General features: G+C 43.8%; 1 protein-coding gene across 10 annotated transcripts in view; it reads left to right on the forward strand.

Annotated features, from left to right (window-relative positions):
- The window catches only part of Sipa1l1 (signal induced proliferation associated 1 like 1), a 280,284-nt gene that overhangs the window by 164,771 nt on the left and 89,384 nt on the right, over positions 1 to 26,129 (forward strand). For 5 of the 10 annotated variants that reach the window (XM_050164478.1, XM_050164483.1, XM_050164484.1 and 2 more), the window contains 3 exons: positions 5,236 to 7,031; positions 20,053 to 20,183; positions 24,414 to 24,602. In XM_050164478.1, the coding sequence (XP_050020435.1) occupies positions 5,534 to 7,031; positions 20,053 to 20,183; positions 24,414 to 24,602 (1,818 nt within the window). In that variant the 5' untranslated portion in view covers positions 5,236 to 5,533. The remainder of the gene's footprint in view (positions 1 to 5,235; positions 7,032 to 20,052; positions 20,184 to 24,413; positions 24,603 to 26,129) is intronic. The other 5 variants (XM_050164486.1, XM_050164489.1, XM_050164487.1 and 2 more) reach the window with 1 other exon arrangement.

Genomic DNA, 26,129 nt, shown 5'->3' on the forward strand with positions numbered 1-26,129 from the left:
AGGTGAGCATCCAAACTGCCTAGGCTCCCACAAAACCAATAGGTGCAGTAGGATCAAAAACCCATTGCCATTGTTCTTGAGGTCTCAGTAGTCCTCATTGTCCACTATGTTCAGCGAGACCGGTTTTAACCCAGGCTTTTTCAGACCCAGGCCAGCTGGCCTTGGTGAGTTCCCGATAGAACATCCCCGTTGTCTCAGTGTGTGGGTGCACCTCTCGCGGTCCTGAGTTCCTTGCTCGTGCTCTCTCTCCTTCTGAATGAACTGCACAAACACAATATCTTAATCAAGATCAGAAATATACATATGCACAGTATAACAAAATTGGCCTTAAATCTGTATCAATAGATCAAGATCCATACCAATGCAAAGTATTCATCTCTATAGCATATCCCCTTTAAATGTAAACAAACATTTGTAAACAATCATTTAGGGAATTTGGGTGTAGTTTTCTCTAAACTGTTTCCTGCTTTTTATTGGGCAAAGTGATTTTTTGGGGTGTTCACGGTGACCTTTCAGGGGGTCTTGGTCCATCAAACCACATTAGTTTGGAAGGATTCCACAGGTTCTCACTCTCTGTATAAACAAAAGAACCCCTTTTCCAAAGCAACATTTCCTTAGACTCAAATTTTAAAGTCAAGAAACCTTTAAAATATATATGTTGGATAAGCTTAGCAGCCCATACAATGAAATGTCTCTCTGTACTTAGCTCCTTCATAGTCAAAAATTCAAAGAAAGCACAATAATATACATAATCCAGACTCTCTATATTTTCCATCTTTATATGGCTTATTATTTTACTCTATTATTTTTTAATATTTATTTTAGCTTTACTCCTTTAATCTATGACTGACTGTACTCTCTCTTTAAAGACTTTGTTTTATTTTTTTCTAAACCATTTACTTCTTTTTATGACTCTATAGTCTTTATCTTCTCTCCCCCAAGCCTCCGCACATTTTTTAAACACACTGTGTCTCATTTAGAGGTCTTTTGTGTCTGAATCTGTCCTTATTGCATATCTGTAATCCATTTCTGACCAGGACAGCTTCTTAAAATGTTAAACGGCTTGGCTAGTATTAAGGTTGCTTTGTCTTTTGGCTCCATCCAGTCCGACTTGGCAGAGGTTTGTTCAGTGCCTCTGGGAGCCATATACAGTGCCCCATTTTTTAGGCACACAGTGTGTCTATGTTGCCGTTAATCAAGTTGTAGCACTTTATTCATAGAACCCATTTATATGCTCCATAGCCAGACCTCCATAGCCAGAGCTGTTTGTGCTAGCAGCAAGGCCCAGAAATCCGCCATTTCAAAACTGTGTGACTTTTTTTCTGCTACCTCTGAATCAGGAAACCCTCTCGTAAAGGAGCCACAGCATTCTGCCATCAAGCAAAGCCCATTCTGGGGAGGAAGGAATGCAGCTAAACTTTGATTTTAGTGTCTAGAATTCCTTTTCAAGCTCTCTGGTTTTATGTAGATTTAGCTGGCACATGTTGAGGTGCCAATTGGTAGTACGTTGTTGGGTGCCAGTCTGTTGTATGAGGCCACTGGTTTGTTCCCTGCTGAAATAATCATTCAGAAAACCATATTATTTGCAAAGCTGTTTGGCCAATAGCTTAAATGTATTTCTGACTAAGTCTTATATCTTAATTTAACCCATCTCTATTAATCTGTGTATAACCACAAGGTGTGGCCTACCAGCAAAGTTTCAGTGTGTCTGTCTCTGGAGGCAACTCCATGGCTTCTCTCTGACTCTGCCTCCCCCCCACCCCCCACCCCTGGCATTCAGTTTAGTTTTCCTTGCCTACCTCTATTCTGCCCTGTGCAGGCCTAAGACAGTTTCTTTATTAACCCATGGTATTCACAGAATACAGCGGGGAATCCCACATCACCTCTCCATGGGGTTAGGAATCTAAGTAAGCTGTAAAATTAATTCAACGTGTGATAAAGAAATGTTTTGTGATAGAGTTAATGTGCTGTGAAGTCATACTGCTCCTCTGTTCAATTCTGTTGCTTCCTACTGTTTCTAACAATGTCTGGGCAGCTTGGTTGATGTTTGCTTGAACTGTTAGTGATCATCAGCATGTTTGCTCCTTCAGTCTACTCTTGAGGAATAGGGTGCAGAGTGGTATTGATCTGTATGGAGAGACATCCTGATATTCAAGTTGTGACTTAATAAGCATCTTTATTTCTATATTGCTCACCTGCTGCCAGAATTTATATTGTATCTCAAAGGAAGATAATGTTGTAAATAAATAAGAAAGGGGAAAAGGAAGAGAAAGGGAGATGGGGTAGGAAACAGGAGGATGGGGAGTGGTTGGAATCTTCACAATTGAAGAAAATTTCGTTATTTAACTTAGTTGCTTGTTCACCTCTTTGGTTTGATGGGTCATATGATGGCCCTCTTCCCCCATATGCTCTTCTATATTTTGAAATAAAAAATTATAATAAGACTAAATTGCTAAGAGATTATAATATTAAAAGTATATTAAACCATAGCAAGTAGGGCTGGAGAGATGGGTTAGTGGTTAAGAATACTTTCAGTTCTTGCAGATGAGGACCTGGGTTGATGTAGCCAGAGACTCCTCATTCATTTCTCGGCTGCTCTGACCCGAATAATCACACAGAAACTATATTAATTACAACATTGCTTGGCCTATTAATTCAGGCTTCTTATTAACTAACTCATACATCTTAAATTAACCCATTTCTATTAATCTGTGTATTGGTACGAGGCTATGGCTTGCTGGTAAGGATCTGGCGTTTGTCTCATTCAGCAGCTACATGGTGTCTCTCTGACTCTGCCAATCTCTCTATATATCTCTGTTTGATTTCCCGCTTTATTGGATTTTCCTGGCTTTATTCTGCCCTGTCATAGGCCAAAGCAGCTTCTTTATTAACCAATGGTAATAGAACATATTCACAGCATACAGAGGGGAATCCCACATTAGGTTTGAGTCAAAGCACCCACATGAAGTTCCCAGCTCCATAACTCTAGTGCTAAGAAATATGATGCTTCACTGGAACTCATAAAGCATGCACATGTGTGCGTGCAAGCACACACACACACATTTATTTGCACAAATAATCTTTTTAAAAATAAGAAGTGAAGTGATATAGAAAAGAAACCATTGGTGGTGGAGGTTGGACGTTCCCAGGTTGGTTTTATGTTTTGTGCCCGGTTCCAGCTTTTAGATTATTTCTATAATGGGAATGACTTCCCTGTCTTTAAAAAGTCACTTTTATATGTAGGGTTTGGTGGCAAATGCCTGTAATCTAAGCACCTGGAAAGCTGAGGCAGGAAGGGCCTGGTATCTTCAAGGCCAGCCAAGACTATGGATTGAGACCCTGCCTCAAAATGAAGGGTCGAGGAGGGATCAATTCTGTGGTAAATCATTTTCTAAAAAGAACTGAAATGTTTGTTATTGGTGAGACTTGTAGAAATGGAATGGAAGATAATTTATTTGGTTTTTGTAAGTCTGTGAGAATACAGAAAACACTTGACTCTTAGGAATTATTTTATGCTAGTGTACCATTTCCTCAAGAGCCACTTTATTGCATTCCCTTTGTTGTTCTAAGCAGGACAGGTGCTCTCATTTGTCCAGTTGATTGGTTGCCCTCCCACTTTAGATGCGGTGCTTCTTGAACCTCAGCTGTGGCCACACGTGCTGACCCTAGCTGCTGCTGTAAGCAACAGTTAGCATGTTGTTCTACTTAAAGGCTAGCAATTGAACGAACAGCATGTAAAGTTCCGGAACGTACAGGAAATCATAGCGGTCTGGCTGGAGAAGTATCTAGGAAGCTTAAGAGCCAGGTTTAATTAGTTGGCAGTGCAAAGCCATTATCCCTTTTATGAAGCATGGAAGAGGAGTGTGAGTGAAGACAATGGGCATTTATCTGACCGACTAATCAGACCTATCCGGCAAGAGCCCTGCAGTCTGCAGGCAGGGAGCAGTTTTTGAAACACCCCTAAATGTTCCAGCTTTAAATAGCAACGAGTCTCCTAAACTGATTCTGCGTGCTGCCGGAGGAATGAAAGCCGGCTGCCTTGGAGGCAGGAAGCTGACTAGCGAGATGCTTAATTATCGTGGAAGTAAGTGCTTGTTACCATTGAGTGCAGCATGCAGTGTGCGGTCCTCCTCAGTGTCAGAGCGTGATTTGTAGACAATGACGCCCTGTCAGCTCGGTGCTGGTTCAGCAGCATCTTTCCAAACATGTATCTGGCAAGAATTTAAAGGCCACCTCTTGTGCAATTTGCGGAATGCTGGAAAAGGATCCCGTGCCTCTCTTCAGGATGTACGCACCCGTGCAGGAGTCTCTGCTCACACTCTGTGCCTGCTGTCTCCTGCCTGACGAGCTCATGAGGAAGTTCATCTTCCGGCCCGTCACCTGGAAGGATGGTAGCAGTTTTCTGTAATCTGGTGGAGGACATGGAGCCGGCTGCCCAGAGCAGCATTTCCTTTCTGTCGTCGTCATAAATTAGCACTGATGGGGTGGAGGAGGCTGCAGTGCTTAAGGAAATGCAGGCATTTTGTGAATTAGCATAAGACTTCCAGCCCGAGAGTAGAGGAAAGTGAGGAGAGCTTGGGAAAAGCTGGAAGTGAGTGCCGGCTGCTTCTGCCGAATTCTTCATGTGGGTAAGTAAGAAAGTGGAGGAAAAAACAGACGCATGCTGGCGGGTATGATGGCTCCAGGAAATGCCGATTGTTTTCTCTATTCTGTGTATATTTGCTCTTGCCAACTATGGTGAGCTTTTGTAGGGAAATAAGTATCTATTTGAAATAGGAAAGGAATTTTAAAAGTGTGCTGTAGCATAGTCAATAAAAATCATGTTTAATTTCCAGCATTCTCAGAAGGCTGTCTTGCATTGCTCTTATTATCTGGTTAGGTTGGTTTTCTCTCAAACTTGTGGTCAGCACAGTGGAATGATGTCCCTATATTTAGAGGTCATGGGAGCAAAAGTCTGTGCTTGCATTTAGGAGCCTCGATGCCCTAGAACAAGCTGGTACCCCTCCCAATTCAGCTAACCCGAAGTATTCATAGCCCTTCTTACAATGTAATTGATAGGTTTATTAATTGTTTATACTTTTTTCTTTCACATCTCCTTTATTAAAATGTGGCTTTTGGAACTATGCACCACAATCCAGTATTGAGTCTCCTGTCCGGGTGTCTGATTGTAGCAGTTGCAGATCTATTATAAATGTATTCATCAAAAGCTAATTCAGGTTGTCTTCCTCTCTTTAGGGGGAGCATGGGATTATGGCAACCACAGAGTCCCAGTGATGCAAGTTCTGTCGAGTCTTTTCTGAAGGAAGCCTCTGTTAGAGTGCAGCACGGAGCTACTGTGGATTACAATGTTGGGAAGGTCTGGATTCCCAGGGTCTGAAAACAAGGCACCATTTAACCTTTTCAATGAAAAGGCTTAAGGTCGCAACACGATTGCTGTATGTTCTGCAAGCCATTCTCTAAAGCAGAAGTGCACGTTTAGAACACAAACATGGTGATCCTTCCTGCAGGGATTTAAGTGATTGCTTTTTACACCATGACCAGCTTGAAGCGGTCGCAGACGGAAAGGCCTGTCACTGCAGACAGAGCCTCTGTTGTCAGCACAGACGGCACCCCCAAAGTTCACACTGATGACTTCTACATGCGTCGCTTCCGGTCCCAAAATGGCAGCTTAGGATCTTCAGTCATGGCTGCAGTAGGGCCCCCTCGAAGTGAAGGTCCTCACCATATAACCTCTACCCCTGGAGTCCCCAAGATGGGGGTTAGGGCAAGAATTGCAGATTGGCCTCCAAGAAAGGAAAATGTGAAAGAATCCAGCCGCTCAAGCCAGGAAATAGAAACCTCAAGTTGCCTTGAGAGCCTGTCCTCCAAAGGCAGTCCTGTGAGTCAGGGGAGTTCTGTTAGCCTCAATTCCAATGACTCAGCCATGCTGAAGAGCATACAGAACACTCTGAAGACCAAGACAGGGCCGGCGGAGAACATGGACTCCAGATTCCTCATGCCCGAAGCCTACCCCAGCTCCCCCAGGAAAGCCCTTCGCAGAATCCGGCAGCGCAGCAACAGCGATATCACCATAAGTGAGCTTGATGTGGATAGCTTTGATGAATGTATCTCCCCCACCTACAAGTCCGGGCCGTCATTGCACAGGGAATACGGTAGCACATCTTCAATTGACAAGCAGGGAACATCCGGAGAAAGCTTCTTCGATTTGTTAAAGGGCTACAAAGATGACAGATCTGACCGAGGTCCAACTCCAACCAAACTCAGTGACTTCCTCATCACCGGTGGGGGCAAGGGTTCTGGTTTCTCCTTGGATGTGATCGATGGGCCCATCTCACAGAGAGAGAACCTCAGGCTTTTCAAGGAAAGGGAAAAACCACTCAAGCGACGCTCCAAGTCTGAAACTGGAGACTCGTCCATTTTTCGTAAATTACGCAATGCCAAAGGTGAAGAACTCGGGAAGTCGTCGGACCTTGAAGACAACAGATCAGAAGATTCTGTGAGGCCCTGGACATGTCCAAAGTGCTTTGCCCACTATGATGTCCAGAGCATCTTGTTTGACTTGAATGAAGCCATTATGAACAGGCACAATGTGATTAAAAGGAGAAACACTACCACAGGAGCCTCAGCGGCTGCCGTGGCTTCCTTAGTCTCTGGACCTTTGTCTCACTCAGCCAGCTTCAGCTCTCCTATGGGCAGCACGGAGGACCTGAATTCCAAAGGAAGCCTTGGCATGGACCAAGGAGATGACAAAAGCAATGAGCTGGTCATGAGCTGTCCATATTTTCGGAACGAGATTGGTGGGGAAGGCGAGAGGAAGATCAGCCTGTCGAAGTCAAATTCTGGCTCCTTCAGTGGGTGTGAAAGTGCCTCCTTCGAGTCCACCCTCAGCTCTCACTGTACGAACGCAGGGGTGGCGGTTCTCGAAGTGCCCAAGGAAAGCTTGATGCTGCACCTAGACAGGGTGAAAAGGTACACCGTGGAACATGTGGATCTCGGCGCATACTATTATAGGAAATTCTTCTACCAGAAGGGTGAGTAAATATTGCATTTTTTTTTTTCAGTTTGCTCTACTCATAGGGAAAAAAAATGACAGGAAACATATAACGACTGTTTTAGCAATGTGACATGAGACGTGCTTGGGTTCTTTGTTATGATGGCAAAAATGTTTCACTAGCTTTTTGGTATGATTTTTTCTTTCATTTTGGTAGTAGTTCTTTCCCCTTTAGGATATCGAAATGTCTTATAAATTACATATATATGTAAAGTTGAAACTGTTAGATACAGCTTTTTTAAAATTACTCAATAGTTTTCATACTCTCCCATTTTTTAGTACTTTTCGTTACCTCCTGAATCTTTTATGAAAGTTATATTTCTGTCCCTTTCAGAACACCACTGGTTAAAAAAAAATTCATTATGTGATTAAAGTCTCATAACCAGTGAGTTCTGAATGTAGGCTTCAGTTTGAGTAGAAAAGGCACTAAAGGTGGAAGCACCCTTAACCTTTAGTGTTTTGGTGGTTTCTTTTCTAGTCTTGTAGGTGGTAGGCTAAAAGAGTGTGTGTGTGCATATCTGAGATTCCATAGTTTTATTTTGGACTTTTAAGACTAGCAGGATGGCTAGGCAGTGGTGGCGCTTGCCTTTTATCCCAGCACTTGGGAGACAGAGGCAGGTGAGTTCAAGGCCAGCCTGGTCTACAGACTGAGTTCCAGGACAGCAGGGCTGTTACATAGAGAAACCCTGTCTCAAAAAAAAAAAGCAATTAAAAAAAAAAACCCAGCAGGATGATTTTTGAAAAATAGTCTAAACAGACTCTATCAATTTTCTAGTGTTTTTTGAATGGCATTGAAATCAAGGACTTGGTCTGCCATCCAGACACCCACACCAGAAGCATGATGATCACCATTTATTGTGGTCCCTGGGTAGTTGGCTTTCTCTGCAGCTGTGTGAAGAGGCCTGTGCTGAGGCTTCTTGCTTTTCAACTCCTCCAGTGAGGTTGTGATTGCTGACTACTGTGTAGTGTTTGAAATGTTACTTAGATCCATTCTCCTGAAGTTTAGTCTCAGATGCAGAATTCCTTCTAGCATTATGAGATTGCTCACTCTAAACTCTGTGTTTATAAGATTACTGTAGAACAGACACTATTGAAGGTTTACAGGTAAAAAAAAATCATGTCTCATTACTAAACACCAGTCTCTCTTATTCCTAAGTATCTACATCATGGCTTCTGAAACCAATAAAATGGAAATCCCACTTTTATTTTTAAAGTGACTTTCTGGAGTTTGGATTTAGAAACAGTTTTTCTTTTGCATGTGAGGGCACTGGGTTTCTCAGACTCACCACCTTTGCATTTAGGGGCTGATTGTTCTTTGTAAAGGTGGACACTGTCCTGTACCCTGTAAGATCAGCATGCTTGGCCACCACTTCCTAGATGCCAGTAGGTTTTCTCTGTGTCCCTCCCCACCAGTGAACACGGATGAAAATATGTCCAGTATTGCCAGATGTTCTTTGGGATTCATTGCCTCCAACCAAGAATTCCTGCTATATATTACTTCAGAATTTTTCTAAGCTTTTCTGAGTGTTCGCAGATCTCTGAGCAGCCATCTTGTTCCGCCTGTCCTCGACACTGACTTTGAGTCTGACATCTAAGTGAGCATGCTTTATATTCACTAGTAGCTTTTGCCTGCTGGGCAGTGTGATAATATTTGGCATGAGCAGTTTTCAGCACTGGTGGACCAGGCTCTGTGATAAGCCTTTGAGATGACGGTTTGTATTTCTGACTCTCGGTGCACATGAGGGAGAAGATGTGTTGTTAGTCACACTTTCCAGAGGAGAGTCCTAGGTCTTAGGCGATAGGCTGTCAAGGAACTCCTTTGTTCTGGGAGGGACAGCCGTGTTCTCTGTCACTCTTCCCTCGTCTCTATTATGCCAGATGAAAGAAAGGGGGAACCTTCTTTTATGTATTTTTAGCTTTCAAAGTTATGGAATCAGAATTATGAATTCCTAGAGTCCAGAGTGAGTCGTCTTACTGATTCACAGAAGCTCATAAACTCAGAAGCCCAAACCCAGCAGTTGGTGGGTTGGAGCCTAGAAAATACCCTGGTTCCAACCAGTGTAAGTGCTTAAATGAAAACACCATCTAAAGCAGGTAATTGTTAAAAATACATCTCTCTGAGATGTTTATGACATAGACATTACTCCTGTGGGTTCCCGTGCCTTGCTGACACTGGTGCTGTTGGGCACACTGCCTCGTATTAATGGGACAAGCTAGTGATGTCCTAAGCACTGAGTCTTTCTGTAATTCCCTCGCATTGTCCAGTTGCCGTGCCACATCTAGCCCACAGCTTTCTTCTTCGTGGCTTGCCTCTGGAAAGTCTTTCTAAAGCTGCCAGTTTAGTTTTCATAGAAACCGCATTTATCTTTTATGCTCACTTAGTCAGCTTCTATAATTAAACTTCATAATTAAAATAAGTCAGCTGGCCTCAGCAGCTCTAGGAAGATGCAGTGAATTCTGCTTCCATCATGAAGTCCAGCTGGTGGGAGCAGAAAGCGCGTGCGGCACAAGAGGCGGCCAGCTTGTGCCACTGGCATCTGTCAGCCAGGTGTTGGGGACAGTAAAAGAGTGGCTAATTCAAGAGGTCAATCCAAGGAAAGTCATGGAATGTGCCTGCTCGTAGAGCACTGTTTGGGCTGCAAGCCTTAGAATTTCTTAGCCATTTGTTACATTATTGATGATGTCATACAAATGATGACAATTAGGGTTGGAGAGATGGCTCAGCGGTTAAGAGCATTGCCAAAGGTCTTCCAAAGGTCCTGAGTTGAATTCCCAGCAACCACATGGTGGCACACAACCATCTGTAATGAGGTCTGGCACCCTCTTCTGGCCTGCACACAGACAGAATATTGTGTACATAATAAATAAATAAAATAAATGAGAAAAACAACACTTTAAAAAAAACAAATGATGACAATTATAACATGAAGCAGAAATTAAACTCCCCAAAAGCATAACTGTATATGAAATTAGTGATGACAATAATATAATATATTAATACAATAAAGTATAATTAAAATAATTCTGCCTTATAATTTTTATGTAGCTTTGTCTCAGTGAGATCTGTGCCTACCTCTTATCTCCTTCCCCCAATCTTTATGCGGAAATAGTATAGCATAGTCAAGAGGAATTTACCCCCAGCAACAAGGCTGTCGCACCCCTAGTGTGGTTGTCACCCCCTTTAGCACCTCTTTCCATTCACCTGTTTAATGTGTCCCTGACTGTAGGGACTGTGGCTGTTTCCAGAGGAAATTAGTACTATTATTATTACTACTATATGTTAGATAATAAATTATTATTATTTCCTGTATTGAAACATAGCCTTTAATCAGTATTATATGTAATATTTAATCATGTTCAGCTGATGAAACTAGCTACTTTGATACTACATTGTTGTTATAAACATTATTATTTTCTAGATTTAAACATTAGAGGTCACTTGACTCCAGCATAAAGGTTGAGTTTCACTGGATAAATGCTGGACCAAGAGAGGGACTCAGTGCTTTCCCCCTGGATAAGCAGTACACCACCCACACTCTTCCTTCTGCTGCTTTCTCTCGTCCTCTCCTGTTGGGCTTTTCATCCAGCATGAAATGGCAGCGAGGATGTTGTTGATATGTTGTATTTCTGCTTCGTTCTCTATGTAGTTTCCTCATTTAATGCTTTTAATATTCGCATGAACCTGTCATTGTGGTTAAATGATGAACCATATGCTGGGCAGTAGGGTTGCATCAATTTAACTCACTTGTATTCCTTCAAGAACATTCATAGTTTTGTGTTCAGTTTCTCTTTGGTCACCAACATCAAAGTACCAAGGATTTTATAGAGGCAGATAGATACTAAAGTGGAGTAACTAACTCGAGTGTTGCTGGTGAATAGCATGGCTTGTAGGAAGGGAATCTTTCCCAGCTGTTAGCTGTCTTATATATTCTGGAATTGCAGTAATGGAAGAGAGGTGTGCATGGGTTGCTTTGATGTAGTATTTATTGGGACTGTGATTAAAAGTAAGTGTGTGTGTATGTGTGTGCACGCACATGTGCTCGAGAGAGAATGGGGGGAGAGTCGGTGGGGCATTGCTTGGTGTCATGTTATAAAGGTGTTCTGGTAAGGCAGGGTTCCTGTTGCTCAGTGGCCAAGAAAAACAGCTGTTGTAGGCTATTTGATGGAAAAGAGTAACCAATAAAATCATTAACTCAGAGCCAGTGACTTGATTGTTCTTACCTTCCTCTTCATACAACACACAAATGCATATGTATACACACATGCACGCTCACGAGCATGCATGAGTACACAGTTGAGTATGCTGGGCTTGTGATGGGAAATTTAGGGTTCATTTGTACCTATAAAGTCTGGTGGCTGCTTCTCTCTTTTTGTCTGTAGTCGGCCATCTGTAGCAGTGCTCTCTAGAACATGGCAATGACATGATTTGTACTAAAGTGACAGCGTCTGAGCTGATGTATCCTGTTTTGCTATCAAGAGCTGTGTCTCATGTCCCAGTCTATTAAATGAGCATCATAGGTAGAATGAAAGCGGAGCAAAGAGAGGATACTGAGAGTCAGAGAGCCACACTGCTCCACAACCTCTAGCTAAACTCCCTAGTACTAGAGTAAGAACATTCAACAGGGGAGCAGGTGCCTGGACATGTCACTTCCTCCCTTGCCCCGATCCACATGCTCAGGTACCAACTAAAGGCTGCTCTGGCAGAGTGTGGCTCACTCAGCTGCCTAACTGCCACAGATCGCGAGGTCAGAGACTCGGCTAATTGCTTTTTTTGCGGGACTGAACCAATGGCAAGTTCTTCCAAGAGGGAAATCAGGGTTGCATCTCAGTGGTTGCTGCATGTAGAGCAGTATGAGACCCTCATTCTATCCAGGAAAAGAGCCGACTTTAAAAAGCATAAGTAGATCTGGGTATGGTGGCACACTCCTTTAATCCAGAACTCAGAAGGCAGAGGCAGGTCTAAGTTCCAGGCCAGTCTGGTCTACCCAGTGAGTTCCAGGACAACCAGGCTATATAGAAAGATCCTGCCTCAAAAACAAAACAAAACAAACAAACAAACAATAAAAACAAACAACCCCCCCAAAAAAAGCACAAATAGGCTTGCTTGTTATAGAAAATAGTATGATGATACAAAAAATAAAGTTTATTTTCTATGCTCAGGACTGCCCCAAGAACATTTACACTAGTTTTAAATATACAAATAGCCACGTGTTCATTTCTTTACTTTTTCGGTGTTCAGATAACATTTAGTACCTATTTTGTGAGTTCTTCCCTTGCAGCTCTGAGGGGCTTTTGTCCCATGTAGCCTCCCTTAACACAGAAGGGCTAAGGGCTCGTACTGGAAAGTTGTGAGTGCTCCACCAGGACATGTCATTGTGGGGTAAAAGAGCATCCAGCAGGGTAGAGAGTAGAAACTCTCACTTGTAACTGTGGGAATGCCTCCTTCCTCCTGCCAGCCCCCTGCAGAAGCCATTCCTTCCCTGTCCCAGTAAACACTGTCTTCCTTCCTGTCCTGCCCATCAAGGAACTTTGACCGTCTCCCAAGCCTTGCTGCCCCTCCAAGGCTCAAGCCCTTGCCTACAGCTCATCCAGTCACCATGGCACCCTTGTTTGTATGGGACACCTTGGGCTTGTATTGAGCCATAGCAATGCAAACACACCTCAGCGATCAGGACCACAGGTTAGGTTGCTTGGGATATAAGTGAATGTTTGATGCTAATGTGTAGTATGAACCGAGGGATTGGGATAGCCTGTGTAGCTTTGGGTACTGAGGCTGAGAGTCCCCTGTGTATGTAGCCTTTTGTCGTTATTCTCCAGATACTCAGTAGTGTGTGAAATTCTTTTTCTTTTCTCTTCTGGAAATGAGACCTGAAGTAACTGTGTGGTTACAGTGGTTTTGAGGGATTGACCCGATCATTGGTTGATGTCTGTAGGCATAGACAGCCTCCCTGAGTCTGAGGGAGTGACTTAACCACCGGTTGATATCTGTGGGCATAGACACCCTCCTTCAGTCTCATTTTTCACTATTGTGGGCTTGCATATGTGTGTGAATGGTTTCTCTGCATATGAACTCTAGCGTTCTCTTAACTACTTTGAACTTTGATAGATTTTTTTAACATTGTGGAATAGAATTTTTGAAAGATAATTGTTAGACATTTGTCATAGGCTGATGATAGTAGAACACTCCTGAGTCTCTTACTCATTTGCTCTTTATTTAAACAGTTCTTTACATTTTTGCTATGATCATTTTGATGGAGTTTATTAAGGTCAACATAATTTAATAGTAAAAATGTTCCATTTTATAGCAAGTAAGCAGACTGTTGGAGCCTGCTTAAGCAAATACTGTTTTGTTTTTGGTTGGCTGTTTGATTGATGGTGGGTTTGAACCCAGAGACTTCAGATTGCTAGGCAAGCAGTCTACCCACTGAAATATGTCTCCGTTCCCTCAAAAGTTTTAGACAGCAAGACTCGATTGTACTCTCTCCGTGCCTTCAGCCAGCCTCCTTCCTTCCCTCCCTCCTTTCTTTTCTCACAGGGTTTCATTGTCTCACCCAACTATTGGTCCTCCTGTCACATGGCCCCAGGTGTGGGATTCTGGGGAACACCACCATGTCCACCGCCCCATTTTCCAGAGTTACCTGCAGAGAGGTGACTTAGAACCTCAGAATCCTGACCATTTCCTAAGTGTGGGCACTCACTCCTGAGCATCAGTAATCACAGGCTCAGTGCTTTGGGACAGAACCCTAGCATGCAGCCTTCCCTGTGCAGCTGTCCCCATGGCGACCAGTCCTGGGCACTTAGTTCTCATAGAAGCTCTGCCCTCACAGTAGAATAAACCCTTGGGGACGAGACTGTGAGACTCTCTAAAGGCACACCTCAAGTTTCTTTAAACCGCTGACCTTTTCCCACCTTTGTTTCTGTCCTGTTATTCCCAGTATTCTAGCTTTATCTTCAATGTTAATATTCATAGTAAGAAAACAAAATATGGGAATTGATTGAACCCAGAAAGCAGAAATGAAGAGCCCAGGGAAACCCATGTTCTTCACAGGCACCTTCCTAGCTTCTTTCAGATTCTCTGGAAATGAACATATTAGAGGTCAAAGTTCATAGGGTAACCTGTAATGACGGAACCCGAAATAATAGTGTGAAATATGAGAAAGAAGGAGGTTGTTACAATTGGGGTTTGTACAACAGCCCCTGATCCTTTGTCTCCTAATAGACAATAGAGCTCATTTCTTAGGCTTACTGCAGGCACAGTCCCCACCCCACCCCCATGTCTCTTACTGTCTTTTCTAGAGAAAATGGGGGGGGGGTTGACTCTTCCACGTAATCAGTTGGGGGTAACTATAAGATTAGAATGTGAGTGTTTTTATGGCTTTAATAAATGTTATCATGCTGATTCCTGAAATGTTTGGGGCCCATCTCTGGGGTGGGATTCCCAGCTCTACCAGGGGCTTCTTTGTATTGTTTTACTTTTCATGTCAGAGGCATTTCCAGTGGCGCTAGGAAGAAGATAGACAGTTTAGCTGGTTGGTGTTAACTTGTCTTTTCACTGTTTATTTTCCCCATTTAAGATTTTAAGCTGATGATTTTATGTAAGTATTTAAGCCATAAATTATACTTTTATAAATGATTGAGTAAAAATTTGAGGTATATCTTAATTATTCATAATTATATTCAGTCGAGAGTACAACGTCCCTAAGGAGCTGTGTAACTGAAATGCTAACACACAGATAACAAATACAAAAGCCAGTGTGAGCAATCCAGAAACTGTGGTAGAAGGCTGGAACTCTGCGGCTCAGCCTACCTGTTCTCCTTTGTAGTTAAAATGCCAGGCGTGACTTTTTTGACGGCACATGTGTCCACATAGCGTAAGCACAGATGGAGTGACTGCATTTGATACAGTTCCTGGAGTTCCCAACCATCCACCTTTCTTATCTCTAAGAATGTCAGATACTCAATATAATTGTGAGTGAACTAGCCATATATACATGGAATGTCCCAGGAATGATAGGGTTCCTGAGTGTTCTTGTTAGATTTCATACTCCATAAGAAAACTTTGGCGGTTCCAGGCATGTCTCTGTAGTTGGTGTGTCTGCTGCTGAGTTTGGCTCCCAGAAACCATGCAAAGGTCAGTGGGCATGGTGGCCTGCTTGTAATCCACAGAGGTACAATCAGGAACCCCAGAGCAAACTGACGAGCTATCCAGCCAAGTGGCCAGCTCTCAGAAGACATGGTTTCAATATGTAAGATGGTGTGCCATCTTGGAAGATACCCAACATAATCAACATAGTCCTCTACACACATGAACACATGTGCCCACAAATGTGAGCATGCCTCCACACATGTACACCACACATAAACCAAACCAAAACAAAACTTGAGGATAAACATTTGTCAGAATATTCATTATGAGTAGTGAAGATTGGGAGGAATCAGATTATGGAATGATACTAATATGTCTCCTGTCAACACAAAAAAAATCTTTGCATATCATGAGTAAAGCAGAGCATGTGCTCTAAGTAGACTGCACACCCTGTGCCCACCAAACCGTGCTTAACTATTTGCTGTTTATAAAGTTTTCGGAATACCTGGGAACACAGTGTAGATATAATTGCTAAGAAAGTGAACTTTGATATCATTAGTGGATACCTGATTCTGGGGCTGCCGTTTAGTGCTTGTGACTGCCCAGAGCTTCCAGTTGCCATGGCTCTGAAAGTATGATGACGGTGTCTTGGGCTTTTGCATGTCACTGTGCTGATTTGACTGTCATGCCCGGGTTACAGCATCTAGCAGCACGCCCACTCAGGTCTGCAGCTCCCCATCCTCGCTTTTCTTCCTCTCACTTCCTCACCCTGAATCCCTGTCTAGTGTCATCCCTGCTTTCTTCCCCTCTCATTTTTCCACACCAGAAGAAAGGCAGAGCCAACTGTGCATCTGCCTGGATAAGCTCCCTGTCTGTTCTTGCCAAGAATGGAGGTGTCTGGCTGAAGAGGGAAGGAAGCAGGACAGTGGTGGCGCACACCTTTAATCCTAGCACTAAGGAGGCAGAGGTAGGCGGATCTCTGTGAGTTTGAGCCTAACCTGGTCTACAAAGTGAATTCCAGGCAGGCTTCAAAGCTGCACAGAGGAGCAGAGGCTGGGATGCTAAGAGAAAGATGCTGAAATGGATGGACAGAGCCAGGCATGGTCAGAGACTAGACTGACCATGTAGAATCTGACACATTTGTCTTGAGATCAAAATCTAAAATCCAATTTACAATGGTTTGGCAAATTATACTCGTCTCCGGACAATATATCACATCAGGAATTTTAAGTTGCGTGAACTTGTGTTGTGTGCTTGAGGGGTTCACTCCCGTTCCTGTAACTCTATAGGCAAAATGAGGGGTTGTGTACCAACATGGCTTTTATTGCACAATTCTTACACAGCATGAGATTTTTTGAATATTCACAGTTTGATCCTGATAGAATGGGTTATCACAATGAACCAGACCATAACCTCTGTTTATACCTGTGGGACTCACATAGATGGAGACTGTCCAAGACACTGCTGTAGAAATAATAGCTAGAATTCCTTGTTCATTTTTTAAAATGATGTGTCTGTACAAAGAAGTATATAAGTTCAGAACGATCTGTCTGGCCTTATCAGACAAGAGGTGGGTGTTGTTTGAAGATAGAGCTTGAGGAAACTGTTTGAAGTTTGCTGACAATTATCCCATTACCCAGCCCAGTTCAGAAATAGATGGGGAAAGCATGCACAGATACCCAGGTTTTGATGGTGACATCAAAAAAGAAATGTATTTTTCCATTTTCAGTCTTTAATTTTACGGTAATACTTGTATCTCCAAATTAATACTAAAGTGATTGTTTAAGTTTGTGCCTTTTGTTTTATAATGGCTTCTACACCTTTGTCTTTGAGATACATGAAATATTTATTTTCACTAAGCCTGTTGGGAATTCTTAATACCTTCAAAGTACTAGTTTTACTATGTAAATCCTCCCAGTGCACTCGTTTTTGGATTTTCTTTTAGAAGACACCTAAGGGCACTCTGGGTGAGACTGAGTTAGAGCACGCAAATAAATGAAGCATGGTTGTGGGAGCTGGACAACTGAAGAAGTTTAAGTGGCCCTCATATGTGAGAGGAAAGGTCTGGTTCTAGAATTGCTCCAACCAAGTGAGAGATCATAAAGACCTTTTAGGAAGCCATGAAAAATATCCAAGGCCTCTGAGAACCCGTGAGTGAATTTAAAGCTTCATTGGGATTGGCCAGAATTGCATTTCAAAAGGAGTGTCTGACTGCACTGTGGGCTTGGAGGAAATGAGGCAGAGATGAGTATGGAGACCGTGGGAGAGACAGCAGACAGTGAGAGATTCTTAGGGGATTGCAGTCAAGGTGTGCCTGGTCTCACCTGGCATCTGGGTGAATGCGGTGGTTGTTGGAACTGGGGCAGCTAGGAGTGCTGCCTAGTTCCCATGGAAAGGTTCACATAGAACTAGCAGTTGAAAACCTCAGAATGGATGGGTTAGTCAAGAATAAGAGATAGAATCAAGCAAAAACAGCCGCAGTGGTTGAGGAGTAATCAGAAGGTGATAATCAGGGAGTAAGAGTGTTCTAGGAAAAAAAAGACCATCTGCACTAGATGTTCAGAGTTTGAACAAAGTAAACAACAAAAGCCCTGGTTGTTCTCCCTCTGAGGCAGCCATGTAGTGGAAGTGAGCTCAGGGATCTAACGTGAAGGCTTGCACAGAAGTTTCCCGTGGGAAAAAGAGGAAAGGAATGTTTACTGTTGAAGGGAGAGGAGAGAGAGAGAGAGAGGAGAGAGGAGAGAGAGAGAGAGAGAGAGAGAGAGAGAGAGAGAGAGAGAGAGAGAGAGAGAGAGAGGAGAGAGAGAGAAAGACACGGGGAAAGAGCAGCTAGAGAGGAGTCAGTGAGAGATGAGCAGGCGGTGACCAGGCCTATGTGTGTTCCTGGAAGTGCAGTGCGAACAGAGGCCAGGATGGAGGGGATGAAGCTGGAGTCTGGCTGAAGGTGCCTCTGTGTGCATCAAGGTGGCCTCTGAAACCCTTTGCTTTCCCGGTTTCATCACTAGTGCTTGCTAAGGTTAGCCCCGCGGAAGCCGAGAGCTGACCAGGGAAGGCTAAAGGAAGGAGACTCAAGGCAGAGGGCACTGATGACGAAATGGAGTGCTGTGTCTCTGTGAATTGTCCAGCAGCTGGAGCAGCAGTCCCACCCACCTGAGACACATGAACTGTGTATGAACTGGAGTCTTTGAACTTAGAAGGAAGTGCAGTGTGTGAGGCTCACAGGCCCCTCTGCAGATCCGCTGTTGTTCTGCACTGCAGGATTGAAGTCTCCTCCCAGGGTTTCTGAGTGTCCCTTCAGTAAATGGTCTCGATGCTGTCTTGTTTTCCTTTAAGTTCTTGTCGACTTTTTATACTATTTCTGTCTCCCACTCCCTGTTTCTCTCCTTGTCGTCAGTTGTCCTATCACATTGCTGTCTGCATGCCCTGCACCCTGGACTTTGTCAACACCGGGAATTGTGTCACCTCTCTGAATAGAGCTGTGGGCTGGAAGACCAGACAACCAAGCTTGTTAGAATTGTGTGCAAAGTAAGAGTAAATAATCTGTGAGTGTGGTTCTTGTGTGCTGTGCTTTGAGGGTATACGTGAGTGTTTGAATTTGTGGCGTTTATGGGGTTGTTTCTCAGTTGTCCATGTATGAAATGCTTGTTGCCTGTATTTTCATTGTGTTTTCTTATTTTGAATTTCCATGGATTATAATATTTTCAGAGCCTACCGTGTTTGTGATTATATCTTTTTAATTGTTCATTAGTGTTTATTTGCAAAATATTTTCACAAGCATTTTCTAAAATTTAAAACCATATGATTAGATATGCTAAATTATTTCTTATTATTCTCATGGATTTTCAAATGTGTATGTATTTTGTATGGGAATAACATGTTTTAAATATGCATTTTGTATGCCAACAATGTACCATGTAATGACTTAATTATTTATTCATGTCACATGTAGATGACATAGAACAATAAAAAGCAAACGTTTTGGGAGTTTGGAAACTAAGTAACGTGCTCTGCTCATCACATACTTTTGTGTTGTATGGGTTTCCTCATCTGTAAACATTTCATATTCATATCAACAGTTTTAACTTTTGAGGTATATGTCCATGTACCAGTGAGTATCAGTTTGTTATTTTCTATAAGTCTTTTCAGTGCTAAGGATTGGATCTAGGCCCTCATGTACACTAGGCAAGCACTCCGTCACTGATCCAGCTAACGCAGTTTTGACTTCCACCGGCCTTCTTGTTAGATGGAGACTTTCCCAATACTCTACCTCACCTCCGCCAAGGCCATGCTAACACTTGGGACCTTGTACAGTTGAGAGCATCGCGAATCAAACGAGTCACCAGGGCACACTGGTTAGCTAGGAGATGCCTGCTTTCCCAGTCCACTGTACTCTGTAGGTTATGTGGCCATAGTTTATCTCATTCCATGGGAATTGTTGATAAGGCCAAGAACCCTGGGTCTAGCTGCCTATTGGGCACAGGGAAGTCTGTTCCTCTGAGCTCCTCTACCTGGCATACGCTTCCTGGGAGCATAGGGCTCAAGTGGCTCCTATTTCCAGTGCAGGGGCGTCACTTTAACCCAGAAGAAACCCCTCTCCTCAAACTCTATTGTATGCCTCAGTGATAAAGCCCTAACACCAGGTACATATAAGCTGTAGCCTACTCAGACGGTGCGACATGGGGAGAAAGCGCACGAGGAACTTAGAATAGTGAGTGCGGAATAGTAAGAACCCAGCAGGCCTTCTCCGTACCGTCTCCTCTAGAACAAGCCCTAGGTAGCCTTGGTATTTCTTGCTCAGTGAAGGATGATAGAATGTATTAAACGTACTTCTGTCTTACTCATAATTCCTGGGAAGTGATGTTGAACACAGTGTTAGATAAATGTTCTAATATCATTTTATCTTGTTTTACCTAAGAACACTGGAACTATTTTGGGGCTGATGAGAATCTTGGTCCGGTGGCTGTGAGCATTCGAAGGGAAAAACCAGAAGAAATGAAAGAAAATGGATCACCATACAACTACAGGATCATTTTTAGAACTAGTGAGGTAAGTTGCAAGTGAGTAAGGTTTGGGACTTAATCTATAGGAGCAGAAATGGGAGCCGGGATTAAATTCAATAGGATAAGGTCACCATGTTCTTAGAACATAGAAGACTGAGGGCTGGAGACATAGTAGAGCTGATAAAGTGCTTGCTAGGACCTGAGTTTGGTCCCCAGCAACCAGATATCATAGGCCAGGCAAGGTGACTTGTACTGGAAAGGCATAGAAGTCAGCAGATTCCTGGAGTCTTCTAGCTAGACAGCCTAGCTTTCTTACCAAGTTCCTGAGCGTCACTCATTAAAAATGAAAGTAGACAGCATCTGAGGAATGGCACCTGAGATGGCCTGTGCACACTCCTGCAGAAGAAAGGCCTGTTCTGCCTGTTCTGGTGGTGGTGGTGCCTGGGAGCAGGGTTGCCTACGTCTGGCTTTTCAGTCTAGCCCATGGTGAGTTTGGTGAAGGAATGGGAGTTTCCATGTGGAGAAAGACAGACAGGTCCATAGGAAAGTGCAACTCTGAAAAACACAGATTGGGGGCATCTGAAAAGCCCTCGGCACCTCGAGGAACCAGAGTCTCACAGCTGAGAATCCCCTAAGGCTTCAGCCTTCCTCACCACTGACAGGCAGACATTCACTGAGCCAGGAGGAAAGGAAAGGCTCCTTCCTGCTTCTGTCCCTTCCGCATATTCTCTGTGGTCCAGAACATGTATTGTCAGAGGCAGAGAGTGATCTGTTTATGAGTGAAACAGCCTCCCCGAGGTCTTTAAATACTTTTCATGACATTGATTGTGTGCATGTGTGTGTCAGGTGAAGTTCAGAGGACAGCTGCAGGCCTTGTCTTGACTTTGTTCTTCCACCATGTGTGTTCTGGAGACAGACCTCCATTGTAAGGCTTGACGACACATGCCTCCTCCACTGCACCTCCTGCTTGACCTGCCAGAACTCTTAGGAGGCTGCATATGTGGGCTTTCGTTTTTAGATGAAGTTCAAGTGTTTAAGAAAGAGAAAATAAGGGGACTGGAGAGATGGCTCAGAGGTTAAGAGCACTGTCTGCTCTTCCAGAGGTCCTGAGTTCAATTCCCAGCAACCACATGGTGGCTCACAACCATCTGTGATGAAATCTGGTGCCCTCTTCTGGTGTGCAGGCATACATGCAGGCAGAATGCTGTATACACAATAAATAAATTTTTAGAAGAAAAAAAGAAAAAGAAAATAGCCTATAAAGCATTTAAACCTGAAATCCGTGTGGACACATTGGGGGCTCTGAGGTTCTTTTTGCCTTTTTCTTTCCAAGCGTGTATATAATTTATTCCAGCCATCAGTGTAGTCCCCCAGCTCCTAATTCACTTTAGGATTGTTCTTAGGTATCAATGCCTAATACCCCTGAGGTATCAAGGAAATAATGGTATTGAAATTGGTTTAAATAGAGTACTTGGCTTCATTTCCTTCAGTGAATACAGGGAAAGATTCAGGGGTTGACTTCACTTCCTAATTGTTTCCAAGCTTAAACTCTGGAGAAATTAAAAATAGGGGTTTAAAGTCAAGGTTTGTGTATCTAATATGTTGTTTGTAGTGGCCAGGGAGGAGTGAAGAGCCCACCTGTATTCATGGGTTTCCTGTGACAGAGCTGATGGCTCAAAGTGAGCCCTTTTCTGTCTTCCCAGATCTATTAGACTTCCCATTCACCCAATTCTTATTTCCAAGTGGTTTGTCTGTTGCTGTCTTTCTCAGCTCTCCAGCAAGCACCTATCCCCCCATGTGTGGCACCCCGCCCACTAAACATATACACGCATAATTCCGGTTGAAGCTCTATCCTAGCTTTCCAGCCTTTTTTGTGGTATTGTTGACTTTACCATGATCTAGCCTCCTACATGTAAAGCTGAGGTGGATTCTTTTCTGTAGGCCGTTTCTTCTCAGGCCCTGCACTGATGCCCCTGAACTTGCCTGGCGTTCCTCCTTCCTGTCCAGTGGTAACTGCTGTGCTGAGCAGTACAGGGGTCCCTGCCTGAACCCCGCTGGCTCCCGCCTCTCCCTTCTCCTCTTTCTCCCGTGCTGTGACTGTCTAGGCCTTGTCCCCCCTACTAGTCTCCAGTCACAGGCCTGGCCCTCTTCCCGCAGGGCTCATCCAGTGAGTCCTTTCTCTTGGCCTTTCACTGAAAATTTCAAGTGACATGCTGTTCAGAAAGACATCGCGCTTGTTGTTTAGGGTCAAATTAATATGCTTCAGTCCCTGGCCATTTTTATAATTGTTTGTTTGGAACAGAAATCCTGACGTCACACTGAATTATTTCTTCTCATTCCTGCCTCCAGTTTAGTCTGTCAGCAACCTTTGCAATCTTGTCTCCAAATACTGTGTATCTGGAATTCAACCACTCCCATCCCCAAGGCTCAGGCCTAGTTCGACATCCTTTCCCCAGTGGGGAATCTCTATGAAATGCTGTCTAGAACTCTGCATTCTTCCTTTGGCATCCTTCAGCTCTCTGTGCCCTTCTGTAGAGCCCAAGTACTTGCTGGTCTGGAGCCAGTATACCCGAGTTCTCCCTGAACCCCTCCTGCAGCTAACTCCCTTGGCACTGTCTTCTTAGTGGGGCTTCCCCGCTGGACTTGGAAGGCTTCCTTGCTTTGCTCCTCAAGTGTTCCCAGGGCCTCCCGCATTCTCCCTCTAACTTGTGCTCATGAGCCGCAGGGTCCTCTGGTGTTTATCAAACTGAATTTTCTGCTCTCTCACATTTAATATCTGATCCTGTACCTTTTTATTAAGACTCAAGACAGCCTTGCATAGTGTGCACCTATTTGTTTTGTTTGTTTTCTGTTTCTCCCACCGAATGGAAGCCTCATGAGGATGAGACTTTGATTGTTCGTTACTGTGCTATGGAAGCAGCCCCCTTGCAGGGCGAGGGGTGGAGTGCAGCTTCACATTCTGGAATTCTGTCTTGTATTTTACTTAATTTCTCCAGTTGTGCACGTCATTTCTTCAGGACACCTGGTGAGATTGCACAGTGGAGCCAGGGGGCACAAAGCTCTTTACCAGCTGCAGTGCCTTCTGTCCTTTGTCCCCAGCTCCACTGCCCGGCTTTGATGTCCTGTCTCAGGTTCAGCTCAGCTGACCTCCTTTCCCACTCAAACCCTGACTTTCCCTTCCTCCCTTTCTCCCTCCCTCCTTCCTTTCTTTTTTTTTTCCCCTATAACCAATGTCTAATGTCACCTGAAATTTTTTTTCTAGTGGCCTGAGCCGCTGTTATTTCTTTTCTGCCTTTAGATTGTCTATTTTCTTCAGTGAATAGCCTTCCCTAAATTGTGTGTGTATGTATTTCTCATGCCTCTTCCTGTTAAATGCCACACACACCCCCAAACATGTACTCTGTACTCTGTCAGCTGTCACCTTATTCCCTATTTAATGGAAATCTGTTTTATTTCTTAGATCATCGAGCTTTGGTTAAATTCACAAGCAGTTTTGCCACGTGGAACTTTGATCGAGACTACTGTAGGCTTTCTGCCTGGGTTTATGTTTCTCTAATAAATCCCTATTAATAAAGGGTGCCATTGCTTGAGGTTATGTTTGATAATAGCTAGAGGTCATTTCTCTTGCCGTGGACTATGTAATCACTGCTGGTATAAGATGTGAGCAGCTTTTCTCAGTCACATGTTGGGAAATGTAAAGCGTTATCTTCCCTCATACCTGTGTCATTTAAGAAGTGCACCATACGAGCTGGGCGGTGGTGGCGCACGCTTTTAATTCCAGCACTCAGGAGACAGAGACAGGCAGATCTCTGTGAGTTCAAGGCCAGCCTGGCCTACAAGAGCTAGTTCCAGGACAGGCTCCAAAGCCACAGAGAAACCCTGTCTTGAAAAACCAAAGAAGTACACCATACACATTTGAGAATTCTTGCGTGTCTCTGGATGGCCTCCCCCAGTGTGTTCCCTGGTACTGTGCAGTAACACAGAGACCTTGTTCTTAGTGGTCTCTGTGAGGACAGGCTACCTTTGCCACTTATGTGAACAACTCAGTGCTATAATAAATATATCATGAGTTCTTTGACCTTGTGTTCTTAGAAGTGTTGGCCTCATTTTTCATGCATCGGATATTCTGTATCGCTTCTCTCTCTCCTCCACTTCACTGACTGCCCGGTTGGCAGTCTTACAGCCTGGGACAGAACTGTCCAGGCCTCCAGAGCCCACGTCTATTCAGTACCTCATGCTGTACTGACACCTCACCATAGTCTTCTCTCTCTTGTAGCTCATGACGCTGAGAGGGTCTGTCCTGGAGGATGCCGTTCCCTCCACAGCCAAGCACTCTACGGCCAGAGGGCTGCCTCTGAAAGAGGTGCTGGAGCACGTGATTCCAGAGCTCAATGTGCAGTGCCTGCGCCTGGCCTTCAACACACCCAAAGTCACGGAGCAGCTCATGAAGCTGGACGAGCAAGGGGTAGGTGTGGCACTGAGGGACCCCATCCTTGCTGCTTGGGTTCCTTACTAGGTTTCCAGAACAGTCCGTGGTGTTTCTTCTTAAGTGGGGAGAGCTGTACCGTTTAGTATAAAGGATACTCGTTGCGATTGCTCATCTGGCTGCTTCTCTTCTGGTTTCTCTGTGTCGAAGCTGGTAGATGGAGGGTTTTAGCCATGTTCAGCTCTTTCCATGGTCACCCGCACATGTGGTAGGTTTCTGAGTATGTAGGAGAAAAGTCATGGCAGTATGAACAGTAATGGTAGCTATAATAATATTACATTACTAATAATTAAAATGATACTGGTAAGCACCACTGAATGTGCTCAACAGGTTCTGTCGTGTGTGTTTCAAGTATGTTATCCCATTTTACCTTCCAACCTCAAGAGAATGGTTCTGTTACCATCCCTGACCATCTCCGTTGTAAAGATGGGGAACATGAGGCACAGAGAGATTATGTAATAAATTCAGTTTTACACTATATATAAGTTAGGGAACCAGGATTCAAACACAGTCATCTGCTCCAAGCTTTAACTATACCGTTCCTAAAAACTTAAAGAGTTTAGAAAGTCTGGTTATTCATAGTACTGTCTTTTTGTTTTGTTTTGTTTTGTTTTTTGAGACTGGGTTTCTCTGTAGCTTTGGAGCCTGTCCTGGAACTAGCTCTTGTAGTCCAGGCTGGCCTCACACTTGCAGAGATCTGCCTGCTTCTGCCTCTCGAGTGCTGGGATTAAAGGCGTGTGCCCTCACTGCCCAGCTTCATAGTATTTTAAAAGATGCATTTTATCCTGGAGTTTTAAGTGTAGAAATTTGAAACTAAGGTGTAGCATCATTAAAATGCTAATGATTGCTGCCTCCATTCTCTGTCCCCAGTCGTGATGTCCTTTGGTCAGGGTGCTTGGTGATTAAATGATCTGTGTAGAGGCTGTGTCAGAGGACTTGAAACCCTTGCCATCTGACAGTGCAGGCCACGTTCAGCTTGGAGTCATTTGAACACAGCTAATCTTCTAACTTCTTTTAGCATTTTAGCCTCACCCTACCCTAGAAGTGGGTAAAAGTAGCTTGAATGTTGCATGTAAATTCTGACCAAGTATTGAATAGCATTTTGTGAACAAGTTTTTTTCTACATTTTCTTAATCAAAAATTCTGATTTTATTAAACTGAAATTGAACACCCAGTTCAAGGTACTTTAAGTCTTTTCCCTCTATTCAGTGGGCATATATGATGAACCAGAGGCTGATGTAGCTTTTTGACTCCTCCTTTTTCTCTCCCGCTCTGCACAATGCATGGTAGCTATTGTCCCTTCAGGTGTCCAACTTCGTAGTGTGTAACTTTGGAGTACATTAAATGTGTTAGAAGGTGGCTGCTGCTGGGCTGAAGAGATGCTCTTCCAAAGGTCCTGAGTTCAATTCCCGGCAACCACATGGCGGCTCACAACCATCTGTAATGAGGTCTGGTGCCCTCTTCTGGCCTGCAGACATACACACAGACAGAATATGGTATACATAT

Source organism: Alexandromys fortis, unplaced genomic scaffold (genome assembly GCF_014885135.2).
Source record: "Alexandromys fortis isolate MF-2015 unplaced genomic scaffold, M_Fortis_MF-2015_v1.1 scaffold_159, whole genome shotgun sequence".
Lineage (NCBI taxonomy): Eukaryota > Metazoa > Chordata > Mammalia > Rodentia > Cricetidae > Alexandromys > Alexandromys fortis.